We start from the raw sequence: 14,720 nt of genomic DNA, 5'->3' as shown, positions 1-14,720 counted from the left end.
TTGCCATTGCTTTTACTGCTCTGGAGAGTACACAGTGTGAAAGTGCATCACATGTACCAGTATTTTCGTACAACCACCTGAATAAGGTGCATATGTTGGAGGACTAGTTCACTGCTTGTAGAATGGCAGTATTTGCGGGTTACTGGCAACCACCCGTCGAGGTACAAATCCTAGAGTTCCAGCTATGACCAGCTCCTGTTCAAGCTTCCTTTACAGCATCATGGCAGGCCTGGTATCTTGGAGTGAACACTAGTTTCCTTCAGCAAAGGCTGCATTGTTCAGCTTGGGCTAATGCAGTGTACTCCTTCTACCTCCTCCTGAGTCAATACAGGTTTCACTGATGATTCTTCCACCTGGTCAACTAGTGGACATGTGTGTGCTGTTCAATGTATGGTTTGAGATGTCCTTGCAAGGTTCAGGGCTGTCTTATGACCCCCTTTGTCTCTACTCTGCACTTTCCCTCATGTTGAGGACTCTTTGCCCAGTATCTGCCTCTCATTTCTTTTTCTTCCTTTGCAGTAAGTACGCAGACCTAGCAGTAGGAGGCTGTCTTCTTTCCCTTCTTTATCTCCTTGGGAAAGGTATCGAAAGAGCATTGCAGTCAAAATTTCTTTTTTTTATAGCACCCCATGACCTCCTACTTTAGAGATTCTTGGGCCTTGTTTTTTTTAATGGACTGTACTGTATAACCTCTGCCTTTTCCCCCCAAAAGGTCAAGTAGTAGGACCAGTGGGCATTTCCTCTGTGCAGATGTCATAAAGGATGTTATTTTTCTGGCTTAGAAGCATCCAAATTCTACTTATTCCAAACCATAAAAGTCCGATTTCCCTTTTATAAACCCTCACTAAAATAGAGCAACATTCTGTCAAAACATCCCTGGGGAAATTCCTTTGTGATCCATGCAGCCTGGCAGAGGCCCTAGAGATGCCAAAACCTTTCTGCTTTACTAGGAGGTAGTGAGTCAGGTTTCGAAGGTGATGGGTAAAAGAAGTTCACTTGTACCATTCTGGGCCTAGGGGCCCTGAATCATCTCGACACAGTTATTCTGTTTCATCACTTCTAACTACTTCTTAGGAATGAATGCAGGAGGTCCCTTTTTTTTTTTTTTTTTAATAGAGTTTGCCCAGCTTTAAAGAACTTTGATAGATAATTTTTAGGTTTTGGACATGGTGTCATAGTCGCATCTAATAGTAGTTAAGTTCTGCATATCATTGGCGAGCACTTGAAAGTTCAGCTCATGTCTGTGGAGCTCCAGGGACCGGTAATTTGTTGTGATAATTTTACACGACTAAATAATTTCTAATGCTTATATTTTATTCATTTCTTAACTAGGTAAACCCACAAGGGGAAAATGGCTTGTTATTAAAAAACATGTGGGAGCTTTTACTGATTAAGAAATTAATCAAAATCACACACTTTGGCAAGTGAAAAATGAAAAAAAAAAATCAAAGCCAGGATTATGGCAAGAAAGGTTATTAGCAGATCATAGCTTTAATCTTCTGAGCAAAACTACTGGATGGTTCTTTTTTGGTAGTATTTTATCTTTCATTGATTGTCTGTCATTGTTGTGAATTTTCCTTAGAAACACACACATACATTCACACGCACACTCTTACTTTTAGGTACTTCAGGCGATTTGAATTGGCATGTTTTATTCAAACTGTTTTATGTGATTATGGAAATAATCTATCGGGTGCCAGTTGGCATATGTTGCTGTTTAATTGCATTGATGATATGCTCTGATTACTGTATCACGGTGCTACATGGATGAAAAATTATGCTGTTTATACACTGTAAAACATTTATTTGACTTTTGATGTGTTGAAAAATTGCTCTTTGCAGTTTTCATTTTTTTTCCTTTATTTTTCTCTGCTTTAGACATTCTCCCACTGTCTCCAATCTCTGTTCATGATCGCTACAGTTCCCCTGCAGCAGGAAGTGCCAAGAGGCGTTTGTTTGGTGATGAAAGTCCCACAGCATCCCCCAGGAAAAGTCACTTAATACAGAGCACAGACATTCATATTATCCAGAGTACAAATTCAGCTGCAGAACATGTCAGTCCAGGAAATGCCACTGTAACCTTTGGAATTAGTACAGAAAAAGGTGGACAGAAACCCTTTCTGCCCATACATGGTTAGTGCACATTTTATTAATGTCAATACATTAAAGTTGTGCAGATTAAGTCAATGGTATTCATTTAAACTTTTTTGATTATTTCTGTCAGCATAGTGCATATGTATGCACATGGGATGAAGTAGATATACTTTGAGAAATCATAACTTTGCATGTTTAGCAGTGCAGTACTCACGTTTTTCATTTAGTTTGTGTGAAAATTACATCTTTAACAGAATTGTAGTTGTTACACAACTGTTTGGAATCAGAAGCATTGAAAAACATGGGAAGATTTGTTGGGCAAGTTTTTTTGATATGGTAGTCATGGCCATTTTATATTCTGTCAGGGGAATGAGTCTTATACCAGATTACGCATATGGGAATGAGGTCAGTTTTGTGACTGCCATACAAAAACTGGTCTGTTTCTTATTATTTATTAAGCATCTATATGTTAATTGTCATTGATTAAAATATGAAAGTAAACATACTGCACACTACTACTTTTCTTGGGGTGTGCTAACAATACCATACTTCGAGTACTGTGGGAATAGGTGGCACAAAGGATTAAATAATGACTACTTTTGCAGTAGAAGGATTACATTTTGCTGTTTGCAAACCTTGATGTATTCCGTCCTCTCCATTTTTGAAAAGTGCTAAATGTATTGCCATCAGGGAGATTTTCCACACTGGAGTACATAAAGCTATAATTGTTACAGAAAATCTTTTTTTGGAGTTTTATGTCAGAACAGAATCTGCCTTGATTGTTCATATAAAATGAGATCTAGGATGAGGATAGATATCCTCATTAACTAGTAGGACTGAAATTGCAGGCTTTCAGTCAGGTCTTCAACTGCAATATTAAAAAAAAAAAAAAGTGTAAGAAACTTCTGTGTGTGTGGAAGATTTTAAGTCCATATATCTCTAGTTAATCACTGCATATGAATCAGATCAGACTCGGACAATAGTAGCAGAAGTAGTGAACTTAAACTCGTCTTAAGTCAAAATAAATAAATAATACAAAATATATAATTGCACAGCATTACGAAGTATTCCAAAGTAATCCAAGCAAGGCAGATAGTCTGTTTCCAGTCGAACATCCTTTAAGTACACAGACAAGCGATCCAAGTAAAACAAAAATAGAGTAATAGTTTCCTCACAAGCTTTTTAAATATATGTATACTTTTTATCAGGCAAGGGAGTGGTTTATTGTGCTGTAAAACAAAGTGTTATTGGTACACATGTTAAATCCACATCCCTTCCCCCATCAGTATGACATTCGAGCTGGTCCTGCCCTACTTAGTAGCTGTCATAATAATATAACCCTTGTGTACTTTAAATAAAATTTTAAATGATGTGGTACCTCTTATTTAACCAGATTATTAAGTCTGTGATTTTTTCCAAGACAATATAAATATACTACATGGCTGGAAATATATCAACCTTAGTCCATTTGCCAATGAAAAAAAATATATATAAATATAAAAACAAAACCAAAAGTACTGCAAAGGTACGGCTCCAGGTTTACAGCTATATGTGAAAGCGCTTGTGTGTTCATTAAAGTTGAGCTGCTCGAGATAACTGCATTCAGTTGATTCTTTTACGTATTTTTGTAAACCTGGAGCCGTACCTTTGCAGTACTTTTGTTTTTGTTTTTGTACTTTTCATTTCTTTCTGCGAAGGTTTCCGGTGTGTAATAGGTGCTTTTTTACTTGCATATATATATAAATATGTACATATACACTTTGCATGTAAAAAATCAATTGTAAAAATTATATTCTATTTTCCTAACCTATTCTTACAAAGATCGCTGTCATCCTTCTAGACTTCTTCAGGTCTGTGTACAAGAACCCTGAAAACTATCTTTAAAAATATTATTGTATAATTAGTATTGTTATTACTCATCATTTTGAATAAAGTGGAAAAAAGAGAACCAGAAAAAGAAAAAAATAATAAGAAAAAATGTATGATGATGGGAACAAAATATACACTTAAATTACAACTGATTTAAAATGGTATTAAAACCAGCTGGTAGAATAAAATAAAATAAAATTAGTCATGTAAACAATGTGGCAATTTTCTAAGTTCCAGTACACTTTTAATTGAACAGCAGTAGTTTAGTCCAGGCTTCCTAAAAGAGTTCAGCTTTAATTGCCACATGAGTTTGTTTCTCCAGCATATTCGGGATGTCTCCTTCAAAAATCACCCATGTCTTTGCGATCCAGGATCTGGAACTTAAAACCTGTGCGTCTTTTATGAAGAGAAAAGTATTTGGCTAGTGCATTATTTTTACATTCAAAGCGGATTTCTGACAGATGACATGAAATCCTATGCTTGAGTTTATTTACAGTCTTGCCCACATAGAATGCATCACATTCATTGCACTGTGCCCTGTAAATTACTTTTGTAGTGTTACAGTCACCCCCTGCACTGGTCTTAATGATTTTCTTTAAATAAGGGCAATAAAACGATCACCTTGCTGTATAAATATACAAAATGTACAGTTAGTTTCACATCTTTTAGTGTTTCTCTCATATGGTCTAGGTTTAAATTCAACAAAACTTCTAATGTTTCTGGCCTTCCTATAAACAAAGGATGGGACTTCACCTAAGATGTTAATCAGAAAAGGGTTTCCTGTGACAATGTCCCAGTTTTCTTCAGTAACATTTTTGATACTGTGATAATCCAAAGTGTATGTCAGGATGCAACTATTGTTGCATTTGTTATTCTCTGTGGAATTTCTTAACATTCTCTTACTGGGGAGGTTGAGTGAAGGTGCTTCAGTCCTTTTCAGTTCTATAATGGGTTCCAAGATGTTTTTTTAACATCTGACTTTCATAGCCTCTCACTAGACAATCATTCTCTAAGTTCAGGTTTCTCAAATATGGTACCATCTCTGTGGTAATTCTAGCTAATCTATAGCCCTGGGACGTCACTACATTATACTTGGTTTTTGTAGGATGTAGACTTTTGCTGCGGAGTAATAAGTTAACCCTTGTTGGTTTTCTGAATAGATCAGTGGTGATTCTGTTATTGTTGGTGTCCTTGGAAATCTGCATATCTAAGAAAGTGGTTGAAGTATAGCTATGGGAAGAGGTAAACTTCAGGAAAGGGGTTGTTTGATTGAGGTAAGTAATAAAATATCCAAGCTGCAAGGTGTCACCTTCCCACACAACAAAGATGTCAAATAAAATGTAAATAGCATGTGATATGTTGCATGTAGTCTGTGTTGTTTAACACAAAGTTTTCCTCCCACTTGCCCAGGGCTATGTTAGCTATGCTGGGAGCCATGGCAGCCCCCATTACTATACCAGTTTTTTGTTTGTAGTGTTTGCCATTGAAAGTAAAGAAATTGAAGTCCAGTACAAAATTAATGAGCTTGTTTAACTTTTGCAGTTGTGCCTATGTACCTTGATTATGTTTCTTAAAAGACTCCATAGCTGCTGTTATACAGTAATTGTGATGGAGCACTGTGTACAAGGATTCCACATCAATAGTTAATAAAATACTGTCAGCTTCCACTGTAATGTTTTTTATTTTCCTCAAAAAATCCATTGAATCTCTTATGTATGACTTATTCTTTTCTGCTAAAGGTTTCAGCAAATAAGGTAAATGGCTGTGGCTTCAGTAAGGGAACCTCCACTTGCTACCACTGGTCTATAAGGTGTGTCTTCTCCATCCTTGTGTTGGTGTGGTATTCCCAAAAAAGTAAGGTAAACGTGGGCATGGGCTCCATAAGTAATTGTAAAGATTTTCAGCAGTAAGTTTTTCTTCCCATAATGTGGTGAGATTAGTGTTCCATAAATCATATGCTCTTTTTATGTCATCCATGGTAAATAACTCATAAAATCTGTTATCCTCCAGCATGTTCTCTATCCTTTGGTTGTAGCTAGTGGTATCAGTCAGAAGTATACCTCCTCCCTTGTCTGCCTTCATTACACACCTGGATTTATCATTGCCTAGCTCAAGCAATGCTTTTCTTTCTCCCTGTGTTAAGTTATAAAGTTTTTTCTTAGGGTTATTTTAAGGAGTTTCCCGATATCCATATCACATTTCATTTCTAAAGCAGCTAATGTTTGATGTAGTGGTGGACAGTAGCTGCTAGGCCTTTTTATAGTTTCATCAATAGGCTTATTTTCAGTGTCATTACTTTTGCCATGAAACTGTACCCTCAAGTTGACATCTTAGGTGAAGCCCCATCCTTTGTTTATAGGAAGGCCAGGAACATTAGAAGTTTTGTTGAATTTAAACCTAGACCATATGAGAGAAACACTAAAAGATGTGAAACTAATTGTACATAATTAAGACCAGTGCAGGAGGTGACTGTAACACTGCAAAAGTAATTTACAGGGCACAGTGCAATGAATGTGATGCATTCTATGTGGGCAAGACTGTCATCTGTCAGAAATCCGCTCTGGATGTAAAAATAATGCACTAGCCAAACACCTTTCTCTTCATAAAAGACACACAGGTTTTAAGTTCCAGATCCTGGATCACATAGAAATGGGTGATCTTGAAGGAGACATCCCGAATATTCTGGAGAAACATGAACTCGTGGCAATTAAAGCTGAACTCTTTTAGGAAGCCTGGACTAAACTACTACTGTTCAATTAAAAGTATGCTGGAACTTAGAAAATTGCCACATTGTTTACATGACTAATTTTATTTTATTTTATTCTATCAGTTGGTTTTAAATACCATTTTACATCAGTTGTAATTTAAGTGTATATTTTGTTTCCATCATCATATATTTTTTCATATTATTTTTTCTTTTTCTGGTTCTCTCTTTTCCACTTTATTCAAAATGATGTGTAATACCGGTACTAACTAATTTTACAATAATATTTTTACAGATCGTTTTTAGGGTTCTTGTACACAGACCTGAAGAAGTCTAGAAGGACGAAAGCGATCTTTGTTAACAATATGTTATAAAAATAGAATATGATTTTTACAATTGATTTTTTTACATGCAAAGTGTATACGTGTATATTTATATATTTTTTGATTGCCAAATGGACTAAGGTTGATATATTTCCAGCCATGTAGTATATTGTCTTGGATAAAATCAGAGACTTAACAATCTATTTAATAATCTGGTTAAATAAGAGGTACCACATAATTTTAAATTTTATTTAAAGTATATAAGGGTTATATTATTATGACAGCTATTACTACGTAGGGCAGGACCAGCTCGAATGTCACACTGATGGGGGAAGGGATGTGAATTTAACATGTGTACCAATAACACTTTGTTTTACAGCACAATAAACCACTTCCTTGCCTGATAAAAAATATATATATATATTTAGAAAGCTTGTGAGGAAACTATTAATCTATTTTTGTTTTACTTGGATCGCTTGTTTGTGTACTTAATAAAGGATTTTTGACTGGAAACAGACTACCTGCCTTGCTTGGATTACTTTGGAATACTTAGTAATTCTGTACAATTGTATATTTTTATTATTTATTTATTTTTACTTAAGACGAGTTTAAGTTCGCTACTTCTACTGCTGTTGTCTGATATGATGAATATACAGTAATTAACTAGAGATATATGGACTGAAAATTTTCCACACACAGAAAAGTTTCTTACACTGTTTTGTTTGTGGACCCACTATACTTGTTTAGTGAGTTGTTTTAAAAGTTCGGGGATGCCACAGAGATTACTTGTTTTTTTCAAATGCAGTATTTACAGGCTACCAGCTGCTCCCCTTTACCTGTAGTGGTATGCACACTAGATGTTCTTAGTGTTTCACTGTTACAGTCATCACATTTGGGTTATCCCTGCCAGTGTAGCCCTCGGCCAGCCCGAATACCAGAGACTTAGGCTTTCTGCATCGGTTGCTGTCGCTTGAGGACTGACGTCAGGTCATCAGTGGTATAAAGTAAGGCAGCCAATGCCATTACATCAGTCTTTCTTGCCATGGAGCCAGAAGCAGTTCACATGAGTGCCAATAGGCCGCTACCTGAGTTTTCATTTCCGAATTGAAGTTGAAGTCTTCTAAAGCTAAGTACTCTGTTGGGGATCCTTTTTCCTTGCACTAACCAATGTCAGAAAAAGTTAATAACTGTCTCCCCTGTGGAAAGCAAATACCACACTGAGACTTCCACTCTTTCTGCATCACTTGTCTAGGCCCAGACCACGACGTCCCCCGTTGTCGCTTCTGTGCTTTGCTTAATGCCAGAACTGTCCGTCGTCAGGCCCTTATTGTAGCCAGATATTTTTGTTTACAGTCCTCGAATTCCGATATGGCTTCGGTAAGCCATTCGACAGCAGATCTTCTGGGAAAAAAATGTAAATATAAAGACAGAGACAGACCACACAGGTCCAAACCTACCGATGATGCTTCCGTTAAGCTAGTCGTCAGTCCTCCGGTACTCAGTGAGGTGCTTTCGTAGCCCCGATACCCGCTTCAGTTGATTCGCAGGCCGCTACCGAGACCTTTTCGGAATCCGTTATGCCACAAAACTCTTCTTTGTCTAAGGATCCTGCGGTCATCTGTACCTTGGATGGGTCTGGAGCCACTGAGCACTTCTGTTCTTTCAAAAACAACTGAGTTCCTTAGGCCCAGGGTTCGAACCACACCCAAGAAACCGACTACCCACTCTCAGGCGCCTGCTACCTTGCCTCAGTCTCAAATGCTTAAAATGGCGGAAGACCTTGTCATGCTGATCAGGGGAAGCCAAGATACCCCCTCAAAAAGGAAAAGAGATCTGTCCCTAGTAGTTTTGCCTGAACAAGAGTCAGATGAATCTGATGCATCTGACTATGAAGGCATGCAACCCCTCCCCACTTATGAGTATTCTGATGCAGAGAAATCCATTCCTTCAGTCTCTCCCCCAGAGGATTTTTCCTTTGGGAAAACCCTGCATACTTTAAGGGAGCATTTCCAGTGGGAGAGTCAGGGCTACCCTCAGTTTAAAAAGAGACTCAGGGAATTCCTAGATCTTCCGCAACACATACCCTTGGCTATCCCCCAAGTCCTGGATGTGGTGGATGATGTTTTCCTTGAATCCAGCTTGACTCCTTATAGGTTCATAGGTTGGTACTAGGCTATCAGCCATAGGGCCTATACAAGCCTAGCCATAACAATTCCCTGGCTATTTCTTCCCACACTATTTACTTCCCTGGACCCCTGTCTAGCAGGGCGACTGAAGTGATCCCCAGGGTGAATCACTACCCTACCAATGCCCTACCTCCTACTGCCAGAAAACCAGACAGGTACTACAGAGTCCCTGACACACAGAAATATCTTTGTAAAAATCCAACAGCTGGCCCTGAAGTCATTTCTCAAGGGACAAAAGGGATTAAGGCAACCGCTGCTAAGAATCCTACCCCCTCAGACAGGGATTCCCAAGCATTGGACAGATGGGGTAAAAAGTGTACATCTCTGCTACTCTTGCTATCAGGGCACTAAATTGTCAGTTCCATATGCTTAAATATCAGCAACATACCTTTTAACTCCTTAAACAAAAAATGTCGTCTTTTCCTGCACGGGCAGAATCTAAAGATTTACAAGACTTAATGCATTCTGCAAGTCAAGTAACTAAACACATTTTGCACTGTGGTTTTGACGCCCTAGAAGCTGCTTGCAGGGCAGCAGTCACTGGAGCTATCATTAGAAGACATGCATGGCATAAGGAACAACCCCTGTCAGACCATGTCAAGTCTAAGTTGTTGGATGCCACCTTGCACAAAGATAACTTATTTGGTACTAAGGCAGAAAAGGTCTTAAAAAAGATGGAAGAAAAAGCAAAATCTATGCAAACAGTTAAAGATTTCGTACAGGTCCAGCCCCCTAGGTTCGGCAGGCATTTTCCCTCCAAGCACTGGTCCTTTCCTGCTTCGAGTAAACAGGCCCAGCCTAGGCCTCATGGAAACAGACCCCCCCCCCCCAGACAGCAACCCCAGGGAATGCAGAGATCTAAGCAGTGGACTACCTCCACTTCAAAACCAGAGAGTTCTAAGCCACCCCCTTATGGTAAGAACTCACAATGACTCACCTCCTCCTGACCTCCCCTCTGCCCACCTTCACTTACCCCTAAGAGGAAAACTCCTTTCACTCAAGCACCTGGGCCACTATTACCAAGGACCAATGGGTTCGGACCATTGTGTCTCAATGATACAAATTCCCCTTCCACACCCTTCCAACCCCAAAAGGGTTCCTAGATCTACCACCAAATCAGTGGGCAGAGGCTCAAAAGCAAATCCATTCCCTGTTCTCTTTGAGGGCAGTAGAGCACATTCCTGCAGAACAGATAGGCCAAGGCTTCTACTCCAGACTTTTTCTGGTGCCCAGAAAAGAGGGCACCTGGTGCCCCATCCTCGATCTGTCCATTCTAAACACCTTCCCGGTGATCCCAAAATTCAAAATGCTCACTCTCCAGCAGCTGCTACCCATGCTCTCCAAGGACGCTTGTCTAGCCACTCTGGATCTAAAAGAGGCCTACCTCCACATTCCTATCAGGGAATCATGCAGAAAATATCTTCACTTCAGAGCAGAATCTCAACACTTTCAGTTCTCTGTGCTTCCCTTTGGCCTATCTACTGCTCCCAGAGTTTTCACAAAATGCCTGGCTCCGGCCATTGCCTTTTGCAGACAAAGAAATATTCAAATTTACCCCTACTTAGACGACTGCCTTATTCAGGCAGACAGCCAGGAAAAGCTGCTCAAGCACCTGGCCTTTGTAAAGAGCCTACTAATCTCCCTAGGGTACACAGTCAACAAAAAGAAATCAAAACAGGTGCCCACCCAAAGGATAATCTTCCTGGGAGCAACTCTGGACACAGCATCCCAGATGGCATACCTTACACCAGAGAAACAAATTTTCCTGTCAGCCTACTTCTCTCAACTGGCCACTAAGCCCCAGCTTTCTGCAAGAAAAATCCTGAAAGCTCTGGTGTTCATGTGGCATCTTGCATACTCCTCATTCCATATGCCAGACTGCATATGAGGAAACTTCAATGGTACCTAAAGAGCCTTTGGTGTCAACTCTCGCAAGACCTGGAAACTCTTCTACCTATAATTCCTTACCTCAGAAAGGAATTTCTTTGGTGGGCAACAGCATGCTCCCACAACATGGGACTGCCCTTCTCCCCACAACCCACCGCCCAGACCCTTACCACATACGCATCAGGTTACGCTTGGGGTGCACACCTGGATGGCAGGTGCATACAGGGCCAATGGAGCCCACAGCAAATCCCCCTGCACATCAATCAAAAAAGAGATGATGGCTGTGCAGCATGCCTTGATAACTTTCAAACCCCTTCTCTCTCCATGGGTTCTCCTGATCAAAACAGACAACACCACTGTGATGTGGTACATCAACAAGCAAGGAGGGACTCACTCCTACCCTCTATACAGGCTGTCCATGACCCTTTGGCTCACAGCCTCTTCCATGCAACTACACCTGTTAGGACAATGCCTACCAGGCTCTCTAAACTCCCTGGCAGACCAATTAAGCAGAAACCCTTTGGACCCACATGAGTGGCAGCACAACAGAAGTACCTTCATCCTAATAACTCAGAAATGGGGAACCCCGAAGGTCGACCTCTTTGCCTCCCACACCAACCATCAGCTCAGCAAATTCTGCACCAGGGAGCATCACTACATGGCTTGGAAAGTGTATGCCCTGGGTCAACCTCTCCGTCTGTGCCTTTCCTCCCCTACCTCTCACCCCCAGGGTACTTCTCAAAATAAGTGAGGAAAAACCAAGGACCATTCTTATAACTCCAGACTGGCCCCGACAGCACTGGTACCCCTTTCTGCACAGCCTGTCCCCTCTGCCTCCATGGAATCTTCCTCAGATTTCAAACCTCCTAACCCAGAGGGAAGGGGAATCCATGCATAATTTTTTCCTAGTTCTGTACTATTCAGAGTGAAGTTTGCTATTGCAAATTTTCTGAGTGTAATATGTTTGTTCTGATGTCTGAAAAGTTTTCAAAACATATTCAGCTTGTGGACACAAGATACCCCCCAAGACCCCCATTCTCTGTGTGTTTTTGTCTAGGTCCCTCCTTATTTACAGGATGTTCATCGTGTTACACTACTGCAGTCATTACACTTGGGTTATCCTGCCATCAGGCGGTCCTGCAGTCGGCCAGAGTTCCAAAGTCTTGGTCCGGCGTCGGTTGCTGTCGCTTCTTCCCTGACGTCAGTGCGCCAGGGGTATATAAGATGCATCCAACTCCATTTTCTTCAGTCTTTCTTGCCGCGCGGTGCCCGAAGCAGAAGCAGTTCGCAAGTGCCGGCCAGCCGACTCCTGAGATTTTCGAAGTCTAATTTCAGATCCGAAGTCATCCATAAAGCTAAGTACCCCGTTGGGGAACCTTTTTTCTTGCCTCAGACCAATGTCAGAAAAAGTTAATAATTGTATTTCTTGTGGGAAGCAAATACCTCATAAGGACTTCCACTCTTACTATATTCCATGCCTAGGCCCTGATCACGACGTCACTAGTTGTCGGTTTTGTGCTAGATTTAACAAACGCACTATAAAAAGACGTTTTGATTTTGCTTTGCACTACTTTGGCCGAAGGTTCAATTATACTATGCCGTCGGATCAGCTGACGACCTCAATACCGAAAAAACGCAAAGACAAGGATAAAGACAGGCATCCGAGGTCCAAAACCGACAACGAAACCTCTTCTAGGCCAGTCGCCGGTTCTCAGTGAGGCGCTTTCTCAGCCCCTGACAACCACTACCTCAGAGCCACAGGCCGCTTCCGACTCACACGTGGAGACAACTAGGCCTCTGGAAACTCATGGTATTGGGCCTACGGAAACTAATCCCTCAGATGGGTCCAGAGCCGCTGAGCAGGCATCGGCTTCTGAGGGTGTTTTCAGACCTTCACAACTTACCATTAAAACAACAGCCAAGACAAAGGTACCATTAAAGACAAAGAAACAAGTACAGCATTCTCCTGGACAGTCCTCCATGCCTAAGAAACAGATGCTTAAAATGGCCAAAGGCCTCATTACTCTAATCAGGGGTTCCCATCCCCCTCCTGAAAAAAGGCCTAGGCAGGATACAGACTATGATTCCTCTGATCAGGTTTCCATTTCCTCTGATTCCTCTTCAGACCAGCGATATTCTCTACCCCCCCTATGAGGACTCTGATGCTAAAGAATCTATCCCTTCAGCCTCTCCTCCTGAAGATTTTTCTTTTGGGGAAACTTTGCATACCATGAGGGAGCATTTCCATTGGGAAAGTCAGGATTACTCAGAATCCAAGAAAAGGCTCAGGGATTTCCTTTTATTGCCTCAGCACAGGCCGCTGGCTATTCCACCTGTGCTAGACATTGTGGATGATGTGTTCTCTGAATCCAGCTTATCTCCTGATTTTTTTCCCCCTGCTCCAGCCAAGCCAGATAGGTATTATAGAGTCCCTGACTCTCACAAGTTTCTTTACAAAAACCCTTCTGCTGATCCAGAAACTATTTCACAGGGTCCAAAATGGGTTAAGGTTTCCATTGCAAAAAATCCAGTACCCTCTGACAGAGATTCCAGAGCTTTGGATAGATGGGGGAAGAAAGTATACACTTCTGCAACTTTAGCAGTAAGAGCTTTAAATTGCCAGTTTCACATGCTTAAGCACAAACAATATTTAATGGCTCAGTTAAAACAGAAAATGCTTGCAAGCTCAGAAGCTCCTGATTGTAAAGAAATGCAGGATTTATTGCATGCAGTTGAACAGGTGGGAAAACATACTCTGCAATGTGGTTTTGATTGTTTAGAGGCCTCTTGTAGAGCCGCAGTTACAGGTTCTGTGATTCGAAGACATGCTTGGTTAAAAGAACAGAGTTTACCTGATCATGTTAAGGCAAAATTATTGGATGCTCCTTTACAGCATGATACCTTGTTTGGTGTTAAGGCAGAAGAGGTGTTAAAGAAAATGGAGGATAAAGCTAAATCTATGCAAACAGTCAAGGATTTCTTACAGGTACAGCCACCTCGGTTTAGCAGAAATTGGCCAACAAAGAATTGGTCCTTTCCAGTGTCAGACAGGCCACAGAGAGGCAGATCTCAACCCCAAGGCTCAAACAGACAACTACAGTGGGGCACCTCAATCCCAAAAGGTGGTGAGGACAAGTCTCAACCTTACAGGAGACAGTCACAATGACTTTCCCCTTCGTACGCCAAGCACTTCCCTTTTGGAAGCCCCCTTAGGGGGAAAACTAGCACTTATTTCTCAAAACCGGCAAACAATCACCCAAGACAAATGGGTTCTGAATATTGTGTCTCAAGGTTACAGGTTCCACTTTCATACTTTACCAAGGCTAAAAGGAATGCCAGACCTGCCACAAGATCAATGGGCAGAGGCACAAAAACAAATTTCAGCCCTCATGGACATGAGAGCTATTCAAAAAGTACCACAACAGGAACAAGGACAGGGATTTTACTCAAGACTCTTCCTGGTCCCCAGAAAGGACAAGGCCTGGAGGCCCATACTAGACCTTTCAATTCTGAATACTTACCTGGATATTCCAAAATTCAAAATGTTGACATTACAGCAGCTTCTACCCATGCTGGGCAAGAAGGCTTGGCTTGTTACTCTGGACCTCAAAGAGGCATACCTGCATGTCCCTATCAGACAAAATTGCAGAAGATACC

The 14,720-nt window shown here is 40.9% G+C and overlaps 1 protein-coding gene across 1 annotated transcript in view; it reads left to right on the top strand.

Annotated features, from left to right (window-relative positions):
* The window catches only part of RBL1 (RB transcriptional corepressor like 1), a 2,331,004-nt gene that overhangs the window by 1,457,140 nt on the left and 859,144 nt on the right, over nt 1-14,720 (top strand). Inside the window, exon 15 of the mRNA XM_044089002.1 lies at nt 1,879-2,133. Within this exon, the coding sequence (XP_043944937.1) occupies nt 1,879-2,133 (255 nt within the window). The remainder of the gene's footprint in view (nt 1-1,878; nt 2,134-14,720) is intronic.

Source organism: Protopterus annectens, chromosome 12.part0, assembly GCF_019279795.1.
Source record: "Protopterus annectens isolate FY-2018-M chromosome 12.part0, PAN1.0, whole genome shotgun sequence".
Taxonomy (NCBI): domain Eukaryota; kingdom Metazoa; phylum Chordata; order Ceratodontiformes; family Protopteridae; genus Protopterus; species Protopterus annectens.
The sequence above is the reverse complement of the archived record's forward strand: the minus strand, read 5'-3'. Positions and strand labels throughout refer to the sequence as shown.